At 43.6% G+C, this 27653-nt stretch overlaps 1 protein-coding gene across 1 annotated transcript in view; it reads right to left on the bottom strand.

The window, feature by feature from the left end:
- Positions 1 to 27653, bottom strand: part of PAPPA (pappalysin 1) — a 178370-nt gene that overhangs the window by 108197 nt on the left and 42520 nt on the right. Inside the window, 4 exon segments of the mRNA XM_009986772.2 lie at positions 1081 to 1202; positions 8304 to 8496; positions 12891 to 13184; positions 17717 to 17862. Of these exon segments, the coding sequence (XP_009985074.2) occupies positions 1081 to 1202; positions 8304 to 8496; positions 12891 to 13184; positions 17717 to 17862 (755 nt within the window).

Here is a 27653-nt window from a genome sequence, read left to right as displayed (position 1 = left end):
AGGGAGGGCTCCTTGGGGCCAGCGCTCCATATGTCACCATATTAGCTTACAAATATTCTTTTTTGTAGAATAACTCCCACGTGCTCTAGCTGCGGGACAGAGAAGTCCTTAGCATAAGGAGGTATTTGTATAATGAGTTTGCAAAATCCAGGGATTGGCCCTGGAGTTCAGTGAGCCCACCTGTGCGTTTACAGTGTAGTCTGGGCCCAGAGCATGCTGCTCCTGAAGAAATAGCTTGTAGTGGACAGATCAAAATGATATTCTGTTTTTCCAAACCATAACTTCTGATTACTGGCCTCTGCCTGGCATAATCTTAAATATGCTTTGCCACGTCAACCTACTTATGTAATGGAAAGCACATATGGAAGAGAGTTAATGATGGAGATCTAACAGCATTGTACAACCAGCCCTGCAGACCATTCTCCGTTCAACAGGCTCTAAAAGAAGCAGTAAGAATGACTTGCAAAACACCCTGAACTAGACTGGGCTTGACGTAGTCACCTGCCTTCATGCTGCAGGGTACTTGCCCAAAGGGCAACCTCCACTCCTTTCTGCCTGTCTGCTGGTGCAGCCCACTACTGTTCAGTGCAAGGGCAGGAGAAATCAGACCAAATAACTAATACGCAATTCTTCACTTTTGGAGTTGGAGTAGAAGGAGTAAACAGCTCCCCTGAGGCATTCATCTGGCAGATGTGAAGGGTCAGCATTTCTTGGCACTCCGCTGCTTTCTGAAATTCAGGTTCAGCTCCTGAAATTCATTTAATTCATGGACAGCGTCAGGACCCGGGGGCCAAAACACAGGTATTTCAGCCAGTGGCATTACTTGGGGCACAGTGTATTCATCTGTCCTCTGGTTTTGTTCATGTTACACGCAGGCAGTGGAGGGTGTCCCTGCGCATGGCAGGGGGGTTGGAACTAGGTGATCTTTGAGGTCCCTTCCAACCCAAACTGTTCTATGATTGATCCTATAGGTGTAATCAGTCGGCCTCTCCCAGATTTTCCCACTTTCTTTGGGGCTCTCCTTTTACTCTGGCCCAACTTCTCCCCCATGACATCTTTGTCCCCAAACCTGTGACTCACCTTCTGCTTCCCGTGGGCTCCAGTGCCCCGAGGGATCGCAGGGCATCGGGGAAGAAGCGCTGAAGGCGTATTGCACCAGGACTCTTCCTTCTGCACACAGATCACATGCTGATCCCACTTCTCTAGGAGGCCAGGAAAACAGGAAAACACACCAACTTAGTAACAGCTGAATGAGCTGCTTATTCAACTATATTAAAAGCAATAAGACTTAGAATTCAATTCCACTGAACCCTCTTTTTTCACGGTGCTGACAAGAGCGTTTTCTGACGCTGACCTTCTGTAGGTTTGGGCTAACGGCCTGCGTGGATGGCATCTGTGAGTCTGCTGTCCAACACAGAACAACAGCAACCTGTGAAGTCACACTCAGCTATATCTTTCCTCCTTGCCCCGCACTACAACTGGATCAAACCCTGACAAAAGAAAATACTCTTTGCTTAGTGGTTAGAGCAGAGAAACCAACCAGCCTCGGGAGATTTCAGATCTATTTCTGCTCCCACCATGGATTTATTGCTCGAACTTGTAGTATCTTCAAGATTGTGAGGGCCTTGGGCTTACTAGTGATTAGTGGAAAGGGTAAAGTCCCAGCCTCTGAGAACATCAGACAGAGCTGCTCTGTGAAGCACGGCTTTGCTAAGTATGCAAGGACCTGCTTTTGGAGGTGTATCACAGCCCAGATCATTACAAGTCTGGAAAAGGAGTGGGTTATAAACATAAAGAAAAGAACATGACCTGAATTGTTTTCCCAGGGGAAACTGGATTCAATACCTGGCAGCTTTGGCCCAAGCGGACGGCTCTTTCTGAACTGGAACATCTTACGGCTCTACGCCATCCGATGGCACGACATGGCACTAAGAAAGGCACTTCACTGCCCAATGCCAACATTACTTCACCCACACAATACATCTAATACCAGCTACTGTCAATAAAATACAATCAGCCAAACCGGTTGAACAGGAAAACCCAGTTAAACAGTGATTCACAAATATTTTTGCTACATTCACAAGATCAGGGTTTAAGCTGATGTAGACTGGTGCAATAATAGTGTCTTCAATAACATCAGGCTGATGTACATCAGCTGAGGATGCAACTCATAGTTCATCCCTACATTCCTCAGGGTCACAAAATTTGGAACCATGTATGACCCAGAATATGTGATTATTCATCCGAGTAAGTTGCTTATTATTCAGAATTCATTGTTCTGCTTTAAGGAACGCTGCTGACTCAAAATGAAAGGAAAAAATTAATGATCTTAATGATTAAATGCATCTAGGAAAGGACAGACATCTTAGGCAAACAATTTCTGTGTAACACACAGTGAACTCTCTAAATTACCCAAGTATGGACTGAGTCATCAATTATTATAATCAGCCATGCAAATTTTAACCATCTCCCATAACGCTATTCCCCGTTGCGAAGGACACTGTGATCCTCAGGCAGAAGTTATTTTGGATCCTCAGCAAGGACACCAGGACTGTAAATTTACTCTCCCAGCCCTCCCAGGCTGTGCGATCTCCTTTCCCTTTGGCGTTCGGGATGACACATGCTCAGCTGCTCCACAGCTTAGCATCTCCTGTTTGTTGACAGGGATCTATTTGAAAGTCAACTTTCTGTTGGCTTCATTAGGCGGAAGCAGGGATTGTCAACAGGGGGAACTTGGAATGAAATCAGTGGTAAAACTCGCTTCCATTTGTCGTGGTCTAACCCCAGTCGGCAACTCAGCCCCACACAGCCGCTCGCTCACTCCCCCGCATTGGGATGGGGAAGAGAATCGGAAGGGTAGAAGTGAAAAAACTCGTGGGTTGAGATCAAGGCAGTTTAACAGGTAAAGCACAAGCCACACATGCAGCAAAGCAAAACTAGGAATTAAATGGCTACTTCCCATCCGCGGGCAGGTGTTCAGCCATCTCCAGGAGAGCAGGGCTCCAGCTCACGTAACAGTATCTTGGGAAGATGAACGTCATCACTCTGAATGTTCCCTCTTCCCTCCTTCTCCCTCACCTTTATATGCTAAGTATATAAAGGGTCTGGAATATCCCTTGGGTCAGTTGGGGTCAGCTGTCCCAGCTGGGTCCACTCCCAACTCCTTGTGCACCCCCAGCCTCACTGGTGGGGTGGGGTGAGGAGCAGAAAAGGTCGTGACTGTGTGTGAGCCCTGCTCAGCAATAACCAAACCATCCCTGTGTGACCAACGCTGTTTCCAGCACAAATCCAAACCACAGCCCCGTACCAGCTGCTGTGAAGGGAATTACCATTACCCCAGCCAGAACCAGCACACCACCCTCTACATGGCCCACAGCCACCGCTACACAAAGAGATGGTGAATGATTGAACTCACAGACCGTGCAGAAAGGAATGCACCTGCTGAAAACATCTGCAAGATAAAATGTGGCAATGGGGTAGAATAGAGAAGAAGGAGGCAAAGGTGCCCTCCTCTGCCTTGCACGATCCATGATGCTGGTAAATGAACAAATTTGGGCATGTTGCTAATAACTTCTCTCTCTGTCTCACTTCACCCACCTGCACTGTTGGTATGGCACTGCCTATTTCATTTCTCAGCTGTCTATTTAGCAGTGGTTTAAGCGTCTATCTCAGCTTGCCTAAATAATATATGCAAAAAAAACCCAACAATCAAGAGTCCAGAATAAAAGGTACTGAGAAATCAAAATGTAGAATTATTATTGTGCGGTTGTTTTTCAGACACATGCGCCAACAGTCAGGACAGAAGTCTCTGCAATAATAACCTTTCAGTTTCTCTACAGAGACTCCTGCATTAGCACTTGGTCCTGGATGAGGACGGGGCTTTGAAAGCCAAGTTTCCACAATTAGAACTGCTTTTTACTCAAATTAGCAGCTATACAGTTTCATCACAGGCTGCCATGGTGGAAAAAACTGTAGGCTTATGGACAAACATTTCCTTTTACCAGCAAGGACTTGGAGGTAAGAGAAATCACAAGGAGCATCATGTGGGAAAGGCTATGAGCAAACTTTCTCTTTTTACTTTTCCAATCTGGGAGCCAAACTCAACCCTGATGTAACTCCACTGGCTGAAAGGAGTTACACAGGGAATGACTCCTGGGTTAAAATTTTTGGTCTGCAGACTCTTGCACACAAATCCTACAAACAGCCATGAATGTCAAAACTAATTATGGAATTGCATTTACAGGCTTATGAAAATCTAAGCCAGATCCTTACACCTTACGCAGCCACTGACATCAAGACAAAATGAGCGTAAATTGGTTCAAAACACTATTAATTAGGAACGATAGCATATCTGACACCTTTTACACTGGTGCACATGACTCCCCAAAGTGCAGGGTAATGGAAAATCTAGACTTCTCTGTTTTCTAATAAGCCAAGTACTGGGGAAATTCCAGCTTATGAAGTTCAGAGCACAGGAGGAATTCATTCCTACAGCATGATATTTCAGAAGTGCATTCAAAATCTCAAGATTACTAGTGAAAAACAGACAATTCTCTTCAGGGCCAACACCAGTTCAGTGGGTGACTCAAAAGCAGTAAAAATCTGTCAAATCCTTTCAGTAAAGAATGCCTGTTTTCAGACTAAATTGTATCTCCTTACTCGAAATTCAGAATTGGTGCTCTCCCCTCCAAGGCACTGAAACTTTCCAGCACGGTTTAAGCGAGCGATTATCAAGCCCCGCCATCGAGATCTGGGACACCATACTGACCAAAATATTTGCTTGCTAAGAATAAGATAGCATCGTCTTCATGGAAATTAATGTAGCCACCTCAATGAAAACTTGGAAGAGCAGATGCATTCAAAGTTTTCTGTCCAAGCAGAATTTGCTGCAGAGCCCTGTTACAATAACTGTTTACGCATATCAAACTGGAGGTGCGTGAATGGATGCTTAGCGACAGCAGATGAACGCCTCTAATAGATGCAGTCAGGAAATGAACAGAGTTTTCTTCTTCTCACTTGTTTTCACTTGCTTTGTTGGCTCTATTATTATTTTATTATTACATATTATTATATGTGCATGCGACACTTTTCGTGCGTTTTTTTTTTAATGGAAGGACGGAGAATGGTGAGTATTCCAATCCCGTGTGTAGTAGCTACAAGAAGAAATGCTGGTTCTTGATATATGTGATTATTAGAGATGTTTAGAAGCTCAACCAGCTGCTGGAGTTTAGGGTCAAACACACGTTGGCAAATTTACGTGCAGGTAAACGACTCTCTAGAGTAATATAGTAGACATCAATTGAACCCACTGAACGGGTAAGGAGGGTCTGCCAGGAAGAAGATTTTGCTTCTGTGCACAGCTCATGGAGCTACTCTTGTAGAAAGTGATCCTCAGGCAGAAGTAGTACACACACACACACTCTTGTAGTGTGTGAAGACACAGGATAGGCAACCCCAAATTTACAAGAACTCTGAGTTAGCACTTCTCTCAGTCGCCAAATTCACATAATTCATCACATAATTCCTAGAACTGAGGTCCTAAGAGGAAAGCACCCCATACTATGGCATCTGTGACAAAGTTGCATCTAAGCAAAGAAAAAGCACAAGGTCTTCACTTCCATGCTTCATCTCCCTTCAACCACAGACCTGTCAGGACCTCACTCACAGCTACAGCCAGCCCAGTGTTACATTTTTAAACACAAGGCGAAATTTTCCCTTCCTGATTTTCATTAAGCAGAGGTTGCTGCCTGTGCACAGCTCTAGAGAACAAAAGGAATTTGAGTTACACTGAGTGCACCTACAGTAGCATCAGAATTTGGATAAGAAGCGAGCTTTTCAAGTGAAACTCTTCATCTTCCCCACTTAAACACTTGGAGTAGTCCTGGAGCATGGAAGCTGGACCGAGTTTTGCTTGCACCAGAGTGGAGAAGTGCTCCAGGACCACACCTGATGTGCTCCCACTGCTGATGCCACAGGGCCAGGCTAGAGCTAGGCTGAAACAAACCCCCCAAAACCCCTACGGTGTTGACTTCAGGTCTTCGTTAACAACTGTTTTGCGCTAGAGATCTACTTATATCGGACCACAATACTTGCTAGCGTAGCCACAGCCATTCATCCTTTTAACGCCCTTTTACACTGTCAAAACAGCGTGGAAGGGGCCTCTGTGCATGAGAAACCAGGCCCAAGGCACTCAGCAGTTGAGGATCAGTCTTCTGTTTTTTACATGAATAGTCTCATTGAAGTGAATGAGTTTATTCATTCAAGTGAGGCAAGAAAAATTTGGGCCATGGTGCGCACTTTGTGTAAAAATATCTGCAAAGATTTACAGTATTCCCACACACAGATAAGATTATACTTGGCCAATTTTACCTCCTACTTGTCTTGCACAGTGACCCAATTTCACAAATGGATACAGGCATGTATCTCTAACCGAGCAGCGCTGGGCACATCGGTACTGGCAGTTCAGCACGTGAGCTTTTCCAGTATTAGCCACTGTAATACTGATATAATCCTTGTTTTGGTTAATAGATCAGAAATCTGGGCATGATTTAGACAGGATCATTTATATATTTCAGTGACATTTTTAAATGGTCACAGCAACATTTCTATATCTCTTAGTGCTGGGAATCTCATTTTCACAAGGAATTGGACTCAAAGTACTTGAAGCTGTCTCTTTAAATCTCTTCAGTAATACTGAGCACACAGACTTGAAAACCCAAAGGACTTTTTTTTCCTAGAAAATCACTGTTTATTTAACATATGATAACTCTGTTATGAAATTTTAGATTTAACAGGCTATCCACTCTATGTTATTTAAGAAGCAACTAACTAGGGCTTATTAGAAACATATTGATTGAGTTATAAGAAATATGTAATAAAGACATATTTGGTTTCATAACAATTAACTCTGCATCAACGTGTTTTAAGAGGCAGATGGTATTTATTTAACACATAATAAGTATCTTCTGAAATGTAAATTAAATTGGAGAAACTTAATTTACCTGAAAATTATTATGGGCTAAAAAATTCTGAATTAATTTTCAGAACTTCACATAAGTCCTTTGCACACGTAGAGAATAAAGGGTTTCTATTGCAAAACTGCAATTAAAACACTGTTCAGAGCGCAAGACCTCTTTATCAACTCCTAATATGATTTGATTGCCTTCTCTGTATTAATCTGCAATAAAGATGGAAAATCTCATATGAGCAAAAAATAATAGCTATTATCTGCCTACTCAGGTAAAGTTCAAGCTGGCCACTGAAACGGCCATGGTGTCCTGGCAGTGCAGGAAGGAGTTTCATCCCCACTGGAGGCAGTGGTTTTCAAGGTGCTCTCACTGAACAACGCAGCAGTGCTGAGACAGCTCTTTGGGTGGTAATACGCTTGTAAATTCGGCCTCCTGTGAGACGTACTGCTACAGCCCTGAAGGACACGCGAAGTTTGTTCTCTATAAAACAACAAAGCAAAAGTGGAGAAGGAACTCAAACAGGGAAGGTGAGTTAACATTAATGCGAGAAGGTCGATCGTTTAGGAAGTTCTCTGCTAGGACTCCCATAGCTCTCACAGCTCATCCAAGCGCTGTGTAAGAGTATTTAGATGAACTGCCCAGTTGCTCAGGTCATCCTGGGGTAGAGTTGCTCCAGCTATGAAATCCAATGTGGTTCAACTCTTGTCCAGAGCCCTATATTCATTTAATTTGTCATTATTGGTGCTGCATGCTTACCAGACAGGAACACACGCACGTACTCTGACCTACATGATCTACTCAGGGTGCAGCAAGATGACACTCACACAATATTCAAGGGTTTAGGTCTTTGACTCCGCCTTGCTCAGTTCCCATCTCAGACCTCCTCGCCCTGTGAGACTCCGCTGCCCATGAGCTCCGTGTTGTCGCAGGAACAGGAACAAGATTCACTTTGCCCTTGCAAAGGAAACGTGCAAGAGGAGGAGGGGGAATGTGCAGGCAGAGCTGAAGCCCGCAGGTATTTGTGAGCAGCAATAACAGCAGGAATCACAGGGCCAGAACCGTTGATTGAAAATTCCTCCCATAACATATGGAAAAAGATTTGCCCTTTACATGGCAAATCAATGGCTCTCAACTGAGTGCTACGGGCTGAGAAAGGAAGAGCAGAAAACAGATCAATAACCTCCTCAGGATGAACCAATTTAGGAAAAAGGCTTAATCCAGACTGAGCACAGCACATGATAAAGCTGCGCTCGTGGAGCAGGGCCCCGGGTTGTTCCCTTATTTCTCCCCTTTGCATTCAATTCAGTGCCGGAGTGCAGAGCAGCGCGTGATCACCTTTCAAAGAAGTGGCCATCAATGGGCGGAAACCACTCCAGGGTGACAGAGGTGGAGGTCCGAGCCACGATCTGGGGGGCAATTGCAACAGGAGCTGGTTTCTTCGCGGGCTGCCAGCTCTGATAGACGAGGTCCAAGTAGCAGTGCATCCTGGCCACTTGGTTGGGTGTGAAGGAGTCTGTGCAGTCATCGTCTGAAATGAAAACAGAAGCCGCATCAACCATGTGGGAGATACGGTGGGAGTAAGAGAGAGAATTACAACCCAGTGAATGACACCTTCTTGCAAGGGTCAGGATGGGTTCTTGCAGCACTCAAAAGTTAATGGCCTGTGAACAAATTAGTGCAGTCATCACTTACGGAGGCAGGTGAAAGGAAACAAAAGTTAAAAAGGAGAAAGTAAAAAAAAAATAATTCAATAAATGTTCTCTCCCTCTGGTCCAGGATACATATGAAGCACCTGGAGATCATCCCTAGATGAGACAGAGACACGTGGAGGTGAAGAAACAGAAAGCCTCAGTGCAGCACCTCCTGGTCAGAATTGGGGCTACCAGTGGACCTCTGGACTTAAAATAATTTCATGTCTAAAAGAGTGTCTGAGAGAGGATAAAGGGCAAAGGACAGCTGGGGTTAGGACAGAACACTGAGATTCGTGCAGACTGCATGCAATAGACTTTGACAGATTTCTTAGATTAAAAGAAGACAGAATTTTAGAAATATATAATCTTTTTAAAGTTCTTAAATTTTGTAATGAACAAATAAAAATGTTCCGAAGGATCAATTTAAAAGAAAATTATTACAAACACTGATTAAAAAAGTAAATTTTTGGTGCAGTAAAATAACTTTATTTCAATTAAAAAGCTCCCCCATTACCATTATGATTCCAGCCTCTTTCTGATCTTCCCATAAACATTTTTGATTTTTCAAATTCATTTTTCATTCAAAATGGAGAAATAATTTTGCTGGATAATTCCTCATAAATATCCACTTCTCATTTCATCTGTTGTCATCTGTTTCACCACAATTTGGCAACAAGAACACATCTACTACCCTCTGAACACCATAGGTCCTTACAACTACAATGCCCCGGAGAAGGAGAAAATTACTGTTTTTCTATTGTGCAGATCACAGAAGGAATAAATATGTTGTGAAAAGCCACCCAGAAAAGCTACGCTGAAGAACTTATTGCTAGCACTTTAACCATTTTCTGGTACTCTTCCCATCAGATGAAAAACTCCTGAAAACACAGAGTGTCTCTTCACATGTGCCTGCGGAGTTCCCAGCCCAGTAAAGCTCAGTCCCAGACGGGACCTCTGCACGCTGCCGCGATACCAGCAACACGATGGTTTCGCACAGGTCAAGTAAGACGCTTTTCTGGGAAGATGCAGGTCACCGAAGGCTGTTCAGGGAGCTGCTTGCGTGCCTGCAAGTTGGCAGTTCAACACTGTAACAGCATTACTAGATGCTCTGATGTCTGCAAGTCCTTGCCCTGTGGAACTCAAGAGGAACCAAAAAAAATAGGGATTTGTTCTAAAGAGAAGTGCGAATTTGTGGGCTAATTTAAAACCTTACCACATCTTCCCAGAGATGCAAGCAAAAGGAGACAGCTTCGGTTGGGATCCTGCTCAAATTACAGCCCCAAATGCAGTCCTACCACAGTAAGGACACGTCAGTTCACATGTTCGCCAGTGTCTCTCCTAATTCCACTGTGAACCTCTCCTCATCAAACATGCACAGTAGATAGATAGATAGCACCAGCTTGAAAATATCTACAAATCCCTGCGGGTATGCAAAAAGCTGCTTTGATATGACACCTCTTGATTTCCTCAATAATTATCAATGGTCTATCCCTAAACATGCTGTAAAAGCCATAAATATTCTTCACGGAAGCCCAGAAAGAGAGAAAGGCCCTTAATAGCCATCATAAAGGAACAATAAAGTATATATAGGACAAAGCAGCGAGACAATGGCACAGGAGAAAGATGACCTGCATTCTCAATCTGTTTAAACATCAGCACAGGCTGTGTCCTGGGGGAGGGGAAGGGAGGAGAGGTGAGGGAGAAAGCTATTTCACTTGATCACTTGATTTCAAGAAAGTTTCGAGATCCTCAGATGAAGTAATAATCAGAGAAATTCAAAAGACTTTGCTGGGATGATTATTCCAACAGAATACAGAGACAGAATTCCTGCTGATTTCATGGAGAGTGGTCTAAAAGACTAGCTTATCTTTTTATTCGGGAACACCATGGCTATTTGGACTTGTAAAAAATAATTTACAAGTCCAATTTCTCACACTTCTCAGCCTGCTGGACATCTTAACTTGTTATTTCAGGGAAAGAAAAGTTTAAGTCAGTGTTTTGCTACAGAACGGGGAGTAATTGGACAGACGGATGTCAGACAGAGACAAACAGACAAACACAATATGATCAAGCTGTATACAAGCAGCAAAACAGAAAGGAAAGAAAGGCAATGTTTAGAGCTGCATGACCTCAACCTAGATGTTTCAAAGGTATTCCTACAGCAATATGATACCCTGATATATTTTTATTCCACTGGCAACAACAGAAAAGCAAACAGATTCATGCATGAGCTCTAGAGATACCTATCGTGTCACTTAATTTTTCAAGGGAAAAAAAAAGGTTTCTGCTCAGAACACCAGCACGTAGTGAGCAGATAGGTATCTCCATGGTCTGCCTCTCCATCTCATCTCTCCAGAGAATCGGCAAGGCAAGTTCTCTTTGGAAGAAGAGACCTCAGCGTTTCAAAACACGCACGCTCCACCCTTTGTCACATACACACAAGCAGATTTGGGGGAGGGATGTTGTCATCTTAAGTGGCACTGACTTATTTGTGTGACGTTACCAGGCCGCTGCATCAGGCAGTGGGATTCTCTGCCCTGCCCTACCGCAGGCACTAAAGCGCCCAACGTGCTGAGGAGCCGACTCGGTATGTGTATGCTTGTCCCTGAAAACACGCTCTAAACTAACAGAAAAATAAAATGAAATCTAAACATCACTTTCAGCTAGTGCCATGAAGGGCATAAAAGCATAGGGAAATATGTAAAGGGTGACTGCCATGAGGATGGAGCCAGGCTCTTCTCGGTGGCATCCAATGATAGGACAAGGGGAAATGGATATAAGCTGGAACATAGGAGGTTCCGTTTAAGCATGAGGAAGAACTTCTTCCCAGTAAGGGTAACAGAACACTGGAACAGGCTGCCCAGAGAGGCTGTGGAGTCTCCTTCTCTGGAGTTGTTCGAAACCCACCTGGACGTGTTCTTGTGTGATCTGATCTAGGTGGTCCTGCTCCGGCAGGGGGATTGGACTAGATGATCCTTCGAGGTCCCTTCCAATCCCTGACATTCTCTGATTTGTGTTGTAAATCATTTCAATCTGTGCCCCAGATGGCATTAAACACTTTGCTTCTCTGCGGTTTTATTACAGAATAAGCACTCCTATGACCTTTAGAGTGGGCAATCTGTGTTTTCATCTAGAGTATAAAGGTGCTCTTCAGTGGCAGTAAGTATATTGGTCACCTTTAAAATGGTGTTGATGTTGTCAGCTCAATGTCACAGATCTTCATCACAGCTAGACCCTATGACCCAAAATAAGGGGAAATACAAGCCAAGGTATCCCCTGATATTTCTGGGAAACAACAGATTCAACTCCCCTTAAACTGCCAGGGGTGCAAGCAAGAACCCCACTCCACCCTCGTCTGATGAGCAAGGGTCACAGGAGCTCATGCCCTCTTTGTGTTATGCTCTGTTAGTAGGAGTGCCACGAACTGGCACCCCTGAGCAACACAGCTGTGCCTACAAGAGCCCGCAGAGTTATAACTACAAAATGAGGCTTTTGCTTAAGCAGCTTAATCCTCTTGAAGGGGCAGTTTTACTGCACTGATATGGACCCCTTGCAGTTGCACTCCCAGCACAAACCAGCACAGCACGCTGGTGGTCTTTGACCAGAAGAGCAATCCTGACCCAGGGACTATCCCAGTATTCACAGTCTGATGATGAAACTCAGATGTGAGTGATTGTAACTGAACAACAGTGGCTTCAAATCAAACACCAAACACAGTATTTGAACGGACACAGGGAGGCACAAACAGTGTTTCGTTAGATGTCTACCTATCACAGGTTCATTACACTGCCTTCGTGGTATCAATATTCATCTAACATTCAATATGTCCTTGGGGGAAGGTAAACAATTTCTGAATTTGGGTTTTTCAAAGACGACCTGAAAGATCAGGCACCTAGAACCCAGGGAAATAGGATGTCAAATTTGCTGTAGAGCCTTTAGAAGCCATTTTCTTAATGCTTATCTCATTTCTTCTCTCCTCCAAACCTTCTGCCTGGGCATCACATAGAACTATGTAAAGTTGGGGAAAATGGGAAAAAAGAACAGGAGAACTGGAAGGGATGCTTGAGACCATCAAGTCTGACCCCTCATCAAGTCTGGTCCTAGACCAATGGGCACACGTCAGTGAAGCCAAGCCCTGTGTGAAATGGACCGTAGAAATCAGAGGTAATACTGTTACTCTTTGTTCCTGCCCAACCACAGCACCACCAGCAAACCAAGGAAACCCAAGTACCTGCATAGCTCATGAAGTTACTGAACGGTGTGTTTGAGAAACTGTGGAAACCACACGTGTCATTGCCAGGTCCAGGATCCCCGCACAGCTTGTGCTTAGGAGCAGGGTTGGTGTCACTGCAGAGGTCCCCGGTCTCGAAGGAGGGCTCAGTTTCCATGCATGGATCGCTGCAGGAGAGGATCTCTGAGATTCCCCGGAAGACGTGATAGAGCCCCAGGCTGTGCCCAATTTCATGGATCATTGTGTGCGTGTGGCCAGGGATTCCATAGAAGGAAGGATTCAGCACAATGCCACCTGCAAGACGAAAAGAGAAGAGCTTCGTTTGCCTTGTCTTCCTCCGAACAGTAAGAGAAAGGGAAAGGAAGACCATCCTAACGGCAGATCCCCTGGCAGTTCATCGGATCCTCTATAGCACAGGCTGCTTTTTGCACAATCCGGCACGCGGCCTGCCCAGAGAAATGGCACAGCAAGGTTTAATCCCAACGTTAGTCTAGGGCTCTAAGGATGAGGAATCACGGGACAAAGTCAACGTCCTAAACCAAAAACACAGTGACAATCGGTCTTTCCACTGAATATGGTCAGTTTGGTTGGTTTGTTAACTCAAAGAAAAATCCTACATGCAATTGCCTCACACTACGCAATTCCAAATCCTTTAGTGCACTTAAATAGAATGATTCTGCCCAGGTAAGTGTAAACAATTCATTTGACACCAAGAATCAAACAACACATACCTGGAGCGCTCCCTGCATATTATTCCACAGAGGAAAGATATAATAGAAGCCTATTAACCTCTGAAACATCCTAAAAATTGTCGTAGGTTGCACCAATATTTGCAAACTAACAGCTGGACGAAGGAAACAATACGCCCAAGGCTGGATGGGTTTTTGTGGGATGTGCTCTGATCACCCAGACAGCTGGAAGTGACTGTCAGAAACACACTCTGTTCATGCACTCACACACGTCTGGTTTGATCTGAACTGCACAGTCCACTAATGAATATGCAGAAAGTCTAACGTGTCAAAAAAAATGAAATCCTAGAATGTGATAATTTTAAAAGAACTGCGTAGTTGTTAAACGCGCGCAAAGAAAACCAACAGTGATTTTTTTGTTGCATGAATTATGTGTAGATAAGCAAATAGTAAATTAATGAGGCTTTACAGTATATTGAATTAATCATAAGAATTATATTTTTAGCTTAGCTAGATGTACCTATGGATTTATGATATGCTTCATGTTTTCTTTATTTAGCTTGTTGACCTCAAGTTTTCCAAGCCTTCTATTTCAAACTGTTTTTGTATATTGCCTACCATGAAAATGGGAGACTGCTTTGTAAAAGTTATAGTGGGAGAATAAATCTTGGATATAGTACACGAATAATTTAGTGACAATGAGGAGAGAAAAGGTTTTGGCAGGAGGAACTTTATCAGTGACTGTAGTGCAGGGAAGATGAGATCACTGGGTTCTGACGCACCATAGACTCTTCCTTCTCATCTGCCTGGAGACTTGGTTACAATAACCATGGAATCAGAGGAAAATAAGACTGAGAAGATCTTAAGAAGTCATCTCAACACCATTCAAACAACACAGGACCAATTAGTTCTATACCATCCCTCACACAGATTGGCCTAACATGTCTTTACAACCTCTGGTGACACGACTGCCCCAGTAACCAATTTCAGCACTCAGTGTCCTTACAGCTGCAAGGATTTAACTCAGATCTAATCTGAATTGATTTTTTGGCAATTTAAGTTCATGACTTCAAGTCCTGCCTCACACAGATATGAGAAACAGAAGATTCTCCTCCCCTTTCATCAGCTTTTACGAGATTGTCATCATCCCCACTTCAGGCTCTTTTCCTTCAGTCTGAATAACTGCAATCCATTCAGCCTTTCCTTGGAGCTCAATCCTTTTTCTAGACCTCCCTGACTGTTGTTCTCCTTTGGTTTTACCAGTTGTCTCACATTTTCCTTCGAGTACAGCATCCACACATGATACAGTGTTCCAACAAATTTCAGTGTTCCAACTGAAATTTTGCCAGTGCTGAAGAGAGAGGAAGGACCACTTTGGATGTCTTGCAAGGACACATGCTTAGAGAGAAAAGACTTTCCCTTTGTGCATGGGCATGTGTGAATACACACACGCAGCAGAGAGGAGTCCCATGGGTATGTACAAACACATAGTATCAAAAAAAGAACTGAAAATTTGAATACAGACACAAAAAAGTGAATAAAATTAATCATACTGCAACATCAGGCCTGTAATGCCACATGCAGCATCTGCACATCCTTTTCACAGCACTGAACCGGTCCTTACACTAGTTCTCCACAATCCCAATAATTGTATACAGCCCTACCAGTACACAGCGACTGCAACACCCACATTCCTTGTATCCCTCTCCTCCTTTACACAATCATGTTCTGATGTCTCCAGTGCTTGGGCTCTACCCAGGTGAAGCCATTTACACCCAGAGAGTACCCTGCTATATTGTTTTGTGGGAGTCTCTTTCCTAAAGATAATTCCAGAGTTTGTTTTCCAATGGCAGGAGCATGGGTGAAACTTCCCAGCAGGACATGCCTTCAAAATAAAGGCTGGGTAAATGGTTCTGGCATTGGACAGCCCTGAGGCAGCTGGAGAGGGAGATTTTATTTTTGTCTTTGTTGAAAATTTATATTTTTCACAGCTGTCAAGAATCTAAATCAATTGCAGTTTTACAGAAAAGATAAACTCCCTCACCCAGACAATCTCTATCCCAGCCTTTAGATCTGCACCACAGGACATATTTCATATTTTTTATTAAGTACATATTGGATTTATAGAAGAGAGTAAAAAAGATTAAAGATGAATTCTTACAGACCAAGCACAGGTCTGGGAGGGCTATTATAACAGGAAATTATGACCATTATTTATTTATTTTTACTTTTTTCCCCACTGCAAGTCAACTTCAAACTGTTGACTAGTGTCTTTTTTTCTCGTGAGATCTTTTTTTGGTCAATGAATTCTGTCAATACATTGTAGGAGCTGAATTTAAATTGTTTTGCTCAGGCATGATGTTGACAATTAGCTTAACGAAGTGACAGAAGAACTCATCAGGGCTTTGGGCAAGCCCCAGCCCTCTTGCAGAAGGTTCTTCTTGATGCTCTGGAGCTCTCCCGCCTTGTTCTCTGCTCCCTCCCATGGCAACACCAAGGGAAGCTGTGAAAATACTCATTTAAGGAAGGATTGGCTATATTGCAGCCTTATTTCACTTCAGCAGTGGCTTTAGGGCTAATGTTTCCCACCAGCAACCCATACTGTTGCATAATGAGAAGCAAACAAAGTTACTGTGGGGCGAGGGCAGGAGAAGGGGGTTGTGGTATTACAAAGTGATAGAGATGACAGCAGCGTGGGTGCTGGTTGAGGCACCCACAAAATATCCATCTTTGTTTTTACCAGAAAATGTTGCCATGGGGAATGCTCACTGGCAGGCATTTACAGCATCTGTTTGGGTGCTCCCAGCAAGAGCCCATGGAGATGGGGCTGGAGGCAAGTCAGAGTGGAAGTGGCTTCACTTCCAGCCCAGCTTGGCAGGAGATGGGTTAGGTGTCAGTGCCGGTCCTTGGGAAGGGAAGTTTGCTCACACTTCTTCCAGAGCAGCTGCAGAGCTTGCTGTTGTAATAACACGTTTATTAACTGAAGCAGGGCAGCCAGCTCCAACTGCTGGGTCTGTCCATGGAGCCTCTCTCAGCTATGGAGACAGGTGACTACAAGAGATATTAACTTCTAGATTTTGGGGTAATGTATTTTTGAACATGGAAAATCCTCCCTGACTGAGGCTTGGGCTGCAGTTCAGCACTTACAGTACGATTTAGAACAAGCAGCCTATTTGCTCTCCTTGTCTAGACTTTACATTTGCCACATCCTTATTGTTTTGCTCAATGTGAGGCTGGGTAATATAAAAACTGGCTGAAACAGCCTTTCACAAAGACTGATCTTGGATGAAACTGGACTTCATTTCCAGCCTACAAAGGTCTGGACAAGCTGGAGAAATATCTGGAAAACTTGTGAGAATCCCTGCTCTTCTAAGATGACCAGATCAGCTTTGCAGCCCCAGGGAAGTCTGTGCAGTTAAGAGACGTGCATAGAGACTCAGTCGGTGCCTTCTGAACCTTTTGAGGTTCATCTGACATTTTGCAAGGAACACAGGTCCAGTGGCACTGCAGGTGTCAGGGCAATGAGTCATTTGGGAGGTTGCACAGCTTTGTCTGGATCCCTGGGTTCCAGCAGCCATACTCAGCAACTGAGTTATGAAACATGCAGGGCAACCTGCAGGGTAGTGAACTCTTTTCAGTTCCACTTTAATGAACATTAGAAATACAATCTCGCAGCAGTTTGCTCTTTTGCACATTGGTAGAGAAAAATAGTAACAAATGTTAATCATAATCTGTGAGGACAATTAATTGAACACTTACTAAGTAATGAACTAAGGATTAGAATGTAACAGGAGAAGGTTAAAAATTCACTTCTGCCCAGCGTACCCCAACCTATCCCCCGCAATCTTCTTTTCAAAGTGCTCCCATGGAGTGAATGCCCTGTAAAGTAGCTTCACTTAAAAGGTGAAATACTTTCAGCTTGACATCATCTACAAATACCATAATATGCTTTGGGTTTATAACCTAATATTTTCCTGGTTGTGAGCCAGTATCTGGGAATCGTGAAATAGTTTTTTTCCCCTGACTATATATTAGAGGAACGATAAGAAATCAGAACAGAGCTTAACGCATATTTGTCTTTCCTTCTTAGTGCATCAAAAGAATGCTTTACAAAGAAGAAACATCTTTATCACTCACCTAGATGCATCAAGGCTTCCTTGTCCCAGGGCCAAGTTGCCACTCCAGCCAGCTCTTCCTCAGAGGAATTGGCAAAAAAGATGTTGAGGTGTGTGGATCCATCCAGTTTGAGTATGTTCTTTAGCTCATTGACATCCAAGTATGCTCTGTAGAAAAAAAGAAGTGTCTTTTTTTTTTTTCTAAAGGTGACAGAAAAAGCAACAAAGTATTGAAGAAGTGCTGCAATCCAGGCAAAGATCTTATAATATCCTGGGTATCAGTCACCTGAAATACTTTAATAACCCACTCCTGAACTTCAATTACTTCGCATTCTTATAGTGAATCTCATCTAAAGACTTCAGGCCATTGATTAGCTAAGGCCACAAAATCCAAGGTAAATACATAAAACTGTCCACATTCCTAAGATAAGTATAAGAATCTATTTATTATGAGCATAATTAACCACGTATTACAGTCAGTAAATCTTTTTATATCAGCAGGTACCTTGCACATTTCCGCTAAGCTGTTTATTATTGTTACCTCTAATTTTCCTTCACAATAGCACATTTCACATCTTCAGGTTGGCCTAACGACGAACAGCAGCTCATGAAGTTTCTCCTTTAGCACCAGTGGCAGTCACTCGTGATGAGATGCACGCGGTCTATCCCTGGCATAGTATGCTTGTCTGGGAATTGCTATTTCTAGCAAGCAAAGCTGTGCCAAGAGATCTCCGCAGCAGTGGTACCATACCATGACATAAATTGCTAAGGCTCCCTAGGTCCCCCCTCCAAGATGAACAGAGTTTCTTCTTAGCTTTTGGGTTGCTTGGAGGTTACAGAGCCAGCTGCTTCCAGGCAAGCAAGGCCAATCCCTTAAGCTTGATGGCCGTTGGAAGCACTTTTAGCATCCCTTTGAAGGAGTAGACTTTGTCAATACTGGAATACAGCAGGAGCTACTTGCCGAAGTGTGTACCACGGTGTCACGCTGCTTTCAGTGGCACCGTGATGCTCTAACTCAGAGTAAAGCCAGAGAAAGTGAAGCATAAGAGTAAATCTATTGGTTCTTTCTCTCCAGCTCACGTTGTCTTTTGATATTAAGTGTTGTTCTAACATCTAATCTACAACAAGGATGAGTTGTACTATCTTCACTGGACAGGTAGAAAAACAGTGAAAAGACAGATCACATAGAGTCAAGCACGGTTGACTGGCTTGTAGGGAAAGGACACCGTAATGGTTTTGAGCAGGTTGATTCCCGCTTCCTAAAGTCCCCCTTTCCATATGTTTATGGATGTGTATAAGGCTCACGTAGCTCTCACAAACCCAACGCGCTCACATTCAGTAAGCAGGGTTCCTTGCATACTTTGAAAGGCTTTCATTCCCAGAAGGGTGAGGAAAAAATAGGGGAGTTGGCTCAGCATCAAGATCTTTCTGTCCTTCCCTGGAGGACTCCCCAATGGAAAACACATTCATATTTCCACAATAGCTTCCCCTGCCACTTGCTGAAGTCATTGCCTCCAAAATAGCTCATGGCTGGGTGTCCCCAGGCTCTCGCTGACTCATGGAGGAAGACGTGCTCTTTGGGGACACCAGTGGAAGGGTATGTTTCCATTCCATACAGTGTTTATCTTCCAATCAAACGCAGATGAGATTCTTAAGGACAGGTCAGCACTGTGACCCTCTACACATTTCTCATCTCTCCACTGTTCCCAATACATCTATGGAAAATACACAGATCTTCCCCTTAGCTCCTCAAGCTTGTCCTGCGTGTATCTGCACAATGTTCTGAGGCTGTGCCTAAATCTATTTCCAGGATCTTCTTTGTGCATTTGAAAACATCTTTTCCAAACACGGGCTTCTACTTACACACATCCACGAGCAATAGTTTAAAATTACACGAGAGCTAATGCGCATTTCCAAACGAAAGAGTAGGCGCCTTGGGGGAACACGTGATGGAGGACGTGTGCATGTGTATGTCTGCATGTGTGGCAGCATCAGCGAAAGTCAGGGAGCAAAAGCGGAAGAGAGAATGTGGGAGTGATGCGATACTGCGTGCAAGACAGAAAAGGACAGAAACAGAAGCACTGCGTACCTCTGAGTAGAAAAATGTTTGTGTGTTTTGCATCACAGCGGGAAGGAAAGGGCCACTGTCTGCACTGAGACCGCGGTTGTTGACTCTGGATGCAGATACTTTATGGCCTATGCATATCCCTGTAGGAGTAACTATAATCAAACTCCCCTCCTGAGATTACTGTTTTTATCCCCGCTCTTCTCTTATGGTTTCAAATAATCTAAAATAATATTTCTCTGTTCTCAGCTGTCTCTCTGCTTATTGTTTACACAATCCAATCCCCATTTATATCCTCAGTGCGTGGCCACGATCGCCCTCTCACTTGCACACAGGCTATGTGCTTCAACATCTAGGGCTGTTTTGTACATGGATTATTACAGCAGACCACATCCAGAGCAGACAGCATTTAACTAATTGGCCAGTGATGTCAGTGCATCACCAAGGCTGAACTCGTGTCTTACGCAAATCCATCGTACGAAGTCAATTGAGCTCGGTTTGATAGTATTTCTCTGACCGCTAACGACGAAGTCTGCGAATGAGCGGAATATATTCAAAGGGTGTAAGAACAGAACGCTAAGAGGATCTTTAGCAAAGGTTCTGCACAGGAGTAGGTGTAAACGGATCATGCTCGGGAGGAAGTAAATGCAAACCCTTTTGTAAAAGCGGTCAGCAACCCCCAACACATAAACACGCTCAAGCACTTTGCTCAGGCAAATCCCTTGTAAGCGTGTGAACACGTGCCCACGTGTGCATGCACAAACGGAGGTGTGAGCGTGCAAGCGAGGGTTTGGATTGTGCACACGCATGAGACAGCCAAGAACATGTATGCAAAGGAACCAGCGTGTGTGTATGTGTGTGTAAGAGATAAAAACACAAGCTGGAATTCCATCCTCTCCTTCCTCCCCATGTTTCTAATAACCTCCTGTCCCTATCCATCATCGCCACATTCCTACACTCAAGGAGGCATAAATTAACTTCTTTTGCAGTTCATGTCCAACTACGTAGCCGCAGGCAGCAGACCCAACAGTTACCAGGTCAAAATAGTTTTCAGTTATTGTGTTGGACTAGGCTGACTCCCCCCTGCTGCCGCGGCTGCTTTGTTATCAGCCCAGACTATCTGACCCAACGCAACGCGCGAGCGTTGCTTACACTTCCCAAGGTTATGTGGGTCCCCTGATAGAGGACATAATGTCTGTCACATGGGCCCGTGCCAATGAGAGCCAAAGAGCCCAGCCTTCCCAGCACTGCCAAACTCGCATTTCAAAGACATGAGTGCAGTCTTGGAAAGGGATCAAAGCCTTTCCAACTGTCATTAGAATATTTCTCTTATGCATCTCTCCGTGAGCGCCAGCAATACATTTCATAAAATTCGTTGGCTCGAGATGGTACCTCCAATATAAACCTGAATGGGGGAACTGTCAGGGCAAGTCTGTGTGGAAAACAAAACAAAACCCGAAGCACAACAAAATACATGTAATTCCTGTAATGGAAAAAACATACAATGCTGTGAGCGTGCCTTGCTCAAGAAAGCCTAATGATCCTATTAGTGCATCATAAAAGGTCTCCTTTGCTGGAATCTGGTTTAGACACAGTAATTCTATGGGCTGTTTAAGGCCATTTGGGACACCAAATCATATCAGGCCATGTGCACGTTCCCACCTAGATCTTTTCATCGACTTATTTGTCCAATGCACAGCTTCAGTTTGCTTTTTGCCTTTGCTGCAGTGTACACAGCCCTCTGAAGCTGTATGGTGCAGCAGCTCACCCTTACGCAGCCAGCCCAGCCCTCAATCAGTAACACGCATCCCGCACAGCGCTCCAGTTTCAGTCTAATGGAGTCTTTAACTCATCCAGCAGCGTCTCACGACCACCCTACCCACCCCATCCGTCCCACGAGCCATTATCCCCGCGCCTGTCTCATCTCTCAAGCCCATTTCCTGTCAATTTGGGCTGTGGCTTCGCCGCAGCATGACTCGTCTCTGGGTGGCGAGGCGAAGCCCCCAGCCAGCAGCCCACCCGCCCACGGGGGCCACTGCCAGGAGCTCCCTTCTGCTGGCCCTCAGCTCCAGAGTCAAATCCAGCCACAAATCTTGGCCGCTTAGCTACAGCGACATTTGACAATGGCCTTTAAACTTGGTCGATATCACGTCTAGTTTTGTAACTGGGTTGCAAACTCTTCCTCCTCTGTTTTCTTCCAGGTCAGAGAGTGGCTTTCCTGCATTTCCCTAACGTGGCTGGGGTGCAGCTTCCTGCACTTCTGGTTGTTTTTTGCAAGGAACATGGAGCCTTCCAGCCCTTATTATTAGGAAATGTTTTCTGCTGTTTGTTCTGAGTTATCTATTTGACTTTGTTTTGTTTTTTTTTTTCCTTCAAAGACAAGTGTCACTTTACAGCAAGGAAACAAACAGGGTACTTAAGGGATTACTTGCAAGACCCCACCCAAATACAGAGTAGGAACTTTGCTATCTGCTCACTATGGTGTATGGCCTCCAACTGTCTGATGAGTTTGTTAGGGATAAAAGGCATTGCATTTCATAATTTAGGAAAAAAAAACAAACAAAAAAAAAACAAACCAAAAATGCCAGCATCTTCTGAATTGGGAAGTCAGCCTCAAAAAGTCTCTATTTTATGTCTTGACATGCAATGTCCTATCTTTTATTTAGCTGGTTCAGCATATGGCAGGACAGAGTAAACCTTCTGGAATTACAGGGACCCAGCACATCACTCTCCTTACCAACACTCCTTGTCTCTGTTTCTATTTGGTGCTCTCACAAGAGGTCTCAGACCAGCTTAAACCATGGTATATGATTTAGCAGACAAAGAGGAAGCTTTTTTGGACAGCCCTGGCAACACTTGTTGGCAGCCTTTGACAAGTTCAGGTGTGGCTCCCACTGTGGTGTGGCTGAAATGTCTCAGTGGTGCTCCCTTGGTCCCTCCAGCTCTGATTTTACTAACTCATTCGAGCAGCAAAGACTGCAACAGTCGGTACGTGGACAGGCACTCGCCAACTGTCTGTCCCGTTTGCCCAAGCAACACGGGGCCCAAGGTTTTCGGGTGCAGTGTCTACCTAGAGATTTTCAATACCTGCAGTGAACAGCAAGGACCGTTTCGAGGTAAATGATGTTCTTCCTGAAGATAATGGCAAGAGCCACGACTTCAACAGCACTGAAAGCTGACCTTGAAATGGGGCCATTTGGCAGATGCACACAATTGTAATTTAGCTTTTCCCCCTGTGATTTCTCAGTCTTTAGTGGTAAGACATGGAGCTCTCCTTTGGAGATGCAGTGTTGATGGCAGTCTATAAACTGCCTTTTGCCTTCTGTCATAAAGTCACAGAAAACAGGTGTGGAAAGGATTTCCCAAAGCAGGGGCATCTCTTGTATGTCACACCAAGAAAATCTTTATCTAGCTCATACTTAAGGCCACAAATGACAAGGACTCTGTAACTGCCCCAGCAACCTGTAGCCCATTTTTCAATACCAATAAGTTTTTCTGAAGGTCTACCTGAATCTTTTTTTCGCTACAACAGATGTGCACGACTATTTGTTCCATTTGCCACAGACAGGGAGATTAGATTATTCCCTCCAGCTTTATCAAACCTAGTACTCATTTGAAAGCTGATTATGTCCCGTGTAAGCCATCTCATTTTTAGGCTAAAAATATCTTATTTCTTCAGCCTCTCCCCACTGGGTGTATTTTTTAAGACCTCTGGTCATTTCCGATGCTCTCATCTGCACTCTCCACATCTTTCTCAAAGGCGGGTCATCAAAAGAGGACACAGTCCTCAAGCTGAGAGCTTATCAGTGCCATGTAACTGCTACATTCATCCCGTCTATCACCTCCAACCTGACATAAAGTACACAGTAGAGATTTCAGACCTACAAACATTTCTAACATTTTTTTTCTTCCTTTTTGCTTAAAGTGCTACAAGTCTATCAAATACCTGAACAAAAAAAAAGACAACCTACAGACCCTCTTTAGCAGTGAACTTGTAATAAAATTTTTGCCTGACCTCATGTTAAAGATCTGCCTTCGCTGGAGAATTTAATTTTGTTCCTCATTTCAGACGGATTGCCATAAATCATGTGAAGCAGGAAGCGTACCTCATCTACATTTAGTTTAGTGTTAATTTAAGACACTGGTGTAAGTGTAGTAAAAGTCATGATAATTTATTGATAAAGGTATAAATCTTTCAGTGATTGGGACAGAGCCTGAAATAGAGCGGAGCCAGAATATTACAAGTGAAAGGCTTCAGGTCCCAATTTAGATCCAGATCACTGCCTGTGTTCACACTAAAATCCAAATATGTAACTGTAATTCCAACCGCATCCAAACCAGGCAGTCACTAGGTCATGTCCACAAGCATAAATTGCAAGCACTGTCAGCACATGTAGGCTTGGCAGCTTTTAGAGAATTTTGGTTTATCCGCTGCAGCAAAATGTCCTCTACAGCCTCCAAATTTGATCTCCTGTTACAAGAAAGGTGGAATGTTTGGGGGAAAGAAAAAAAAAGTAACGATAAGAATCCAAGAAAAGATAATCAGGATAACTGTTCAAATAGAAACCTAGCTTCTTGGGTAGGTTTGGTAGCCTGTGTTGAACTCTGTGACACTCTCTGTGACACTGCTAATGCATTCAGGTTCGCTGCTCAAAGCTGGACAAGGCTCTTTTTACACCAGTGGCAGGTCCTTCAGTTAAGCCCAACCCTAAGCAATACATATAACAAAATAAAAGCCCACATGGCTACAAAAATCTGGGTGTTTGTTGATCCTAGGGTGCCCTCTTTTCCAAAATGAATTAATTCTACCATTATGGTAGTGACTCAGGCTTTACTCACCCTATTAAAAAAAAAAAATATAGAAAGAAAATAATTCACTGTGCAAAATATGGGAATCCTTTGGGTCTGGGTTTTCTTTATCCCACAACAGAGACTGAGAGCAGCTTCTTGGTCTAAAGTAGGGAATTTTTACAATTGTCAAGTCACCAGTTTCGTTCCATTTGCTTTGAAATGCTGGCTTTCCAGCAGGACAGTCCTAGAAAGAAGCACATTTCTACTGCAATGTTTTGGACTATAAATCTATAGGACTTCAAAGAAATAAACCAACCCATGCATAAAGAAAACTATTTGCTACTAAATTCTAAAAATTAGTGTTGTCTTCTAGAGAACCTTAATGGTGCAGCCCTGCTCAGTCCTAACTGACTTTCTTACAGAAGACCTCTAAAAAACAATATGTCTGTGTTTCATACCATTGCCTATAGAGAACTTCTGGATGTTGCAAATGCAATATCTACTCAACGGGCTGAACCACAGCAACAGGTTGGAATAAACATGATGGTTGGACTACTCCAAACCTACCTCTGGGTCCTCTTCTTGTTTGGTTCATGTAAGCTTGCACTTTGAGCCAACTTCTGTTCTCACTGGGCTGCACACAAGTATCAGCGCTGACTGTGATGTATTTGCTCCAGTGTAGATCTCAAGTTAGTCAGAGCAAAATTTGATTCTCAAAGTGCAGCTTCAGGTTCAAATCCAAAATCTCAAAGGAAACCTCAGTTGAAACGACCAATTTCTGCCCAATTTCTGGCCAACACAACTTGCTTTTTTAAGGAGGGAGGCGGGTTTCCTCAGATCTCCACACGGATTCTCTCAAAGGTTTGTAAATCCTTGCCAAATCCTTCACAAACCTGGGCTGAGATTCAGAAATACAGTGAAAACAGATTTTTTTATTTATTTATTTATTTCCCCCCCCCCAGCACTTTTGCTGCTGGTTCTGGCCAGGATAAGAAAGAGCAGAGGCTCAGGGAAAAGGAATGGGGAAAAAGATGACGTAAAAATTTTCAAATGTCAAACACATTCCGTGTGAGCTCCAGGCAAAAGTTTGGGGTGGCTGTTAATGTACACAAAGTGATTTATTCCCTCTATTCCTTTATCCTCCCTGACTTTACTGCCCACTTCTTATACCACAGACCCCACCTTTATATAACCCTTATATAGATTTATAAAGAGTTTCAGTGCTACAGACCATAAATACGTGATCACTAAGCCTTCTTTCTTTGCAAGGTCTACATCCAAGAGTGGAGCAACGTTTGAGTTCACTCGTGCAGCAAGAACTGAAAACCCCCGTTTCCTCGCACAACCATAAAAAATAATTAAGCTAACCAACTACACAGAACTAGGAAAAGATATGCTGGCTGGCCAACTTGCAGGAAGAAAAAAGAAAACAAAGGGAAAGCCTTGGCAAAGAGAATCGTGATCTTACTGTACAATTAACTTCTGAGACAGCGAGTAGGATTAAAGCACAGAACATTTCAAGACGCATCTCTAAAATAGCAAAGCATTACGAAGCACATAGGCACATTTCACAGACCTTTGAAATCAGCAACACTGGCAGGTTTATTTGTTTTGTCTCTTTTTCTTTCTTTTACTACTTTGGGATTTTTTTTCTCTCTCCTTTTCAAGACTAGAGCCAAACGACCCATGAGAAACGTACTGTAATTTGTCTCTTATCCATCCCTCATCTCCATCTGATATTCCCTCTGCCCTGGTTACCCTGATGTTTTTCCAGACTCTACAGTCTGAACCATTGTAACAAGGAGAAAAGTCAAGCGATAAAGAAAGAAGTGGCGTAAGGAAATTTTCAGGAACCCGTTCCTGAAGTAAAACGGATCTCCTTTGCCGCTTTATGAGAACCTCGTTTGGCTGCAGCAAACCCCATTTGCGTCTACTCCAGAATTTAAATCGGTGTAGGAAGGTACATACATTTGGGCTCTTTTAACCATCAGTTATACTGCTTGGCACTTGCACAGTGCTTCCCCTCTGGGCCTCAAAATGCTTCCTAAAAATGAAGAGAGAAATTCCACTCTGGTCAAAGCCCTGACACAAGCCCTCTGCACCGCTCCAAACCCCGTCCAAGGGCTTAAGTAAAGCAGGACAAGAACCCTTGCACTGGGCCTCCCCTCAAGAAACTTGATGGTGACCAAAGAAGCCATGAAATAGGCAAACAGAATAATTTTCCTTATCTTCTGAATGGGAAAACTGAGGTAGAGAAATGCAATAATTTGTTTAAAGTAACAAAATCATTCCGGGTGACAGCTGGGATTAGAAACTCCATCTCTTGAGCCTATGTTCTGTGATAATATGGATCATCTTTCTTTTAAATAAGCAGTGGCTTGTGTTACTGATCCTTTACGTTTTCTGCTGGTGGCCACTAATCACATTTTACAAGCCTTCCTTCTTATTTTGCAATCTTTTACTCATTTTTCACAATCTCCAAGAAAGTCCTAAAGGTCCAGTGCTGAGCAGATGGAAAGTCAGAGCTCCCTATGATAAGCTGGTCCTTCCTGAATCCCTTCATGTCATTGTTTCTGAAGACTATGTAGCACATTTACTTCATAAACAGATATTCTTGTGGAACCAGGGCTCTGCTTTCAACGAGCGAGCAGCCACTGCTCTAATAATGTTTGGCATTTACATACCAACTCTCATCCCAAAGCTTCCAAGAACAACCAACAGATATGTGTATAGCACACTGCACAATAGTTCAAGTAAAGGACATTTTGGTTTCAGTCACCAGAACAAACCTGATTTTTTTTTTTTTTTTTTACGAAAAGCACCAGAGATCAGGAATGCAGCCTGTCATCGCTCCCTTGAATCAGGTCAAGAGTTAGGTAGAGCCTCTGTTAATCACACTGGAAGTTAGAGATCAAGAGGGAACATGAGGCTTTAACACAGAATTTTCTTTACTTATAGGAGTAGCTCATAGCAACTGTCTATATTAAAGCTGTCTAACAATTTCCACTACTAATACTCAACTCCAGCCTTGGCTTTCTCATCTCCATCCCAATGGCTGTGGGGTCAGGCTTGAGGTCACATTTGCAGCCTGCCCAAACAAGTG

This window comes from Tauraco erythrolophus, chromosome 22, assembly GCF_009769465.1.
Source record: "Tauraco erythrolophus isolate bTauEry1 chromosome 22, bTauEry1.pri, whole genome shotgun sequence".
Classification (NCBI taxonomy): domain Eukaryota; kingdom Metazoa; phylum Chordata; class Aves; order Musophagiformes; family Musophagidae; genus Tauraco; species Tauraco erythrolophus.
Note: the sequence above shows the minus strand (reverse complement) of the source record. Positions and strands in the feature narration are given on the sequence as shown.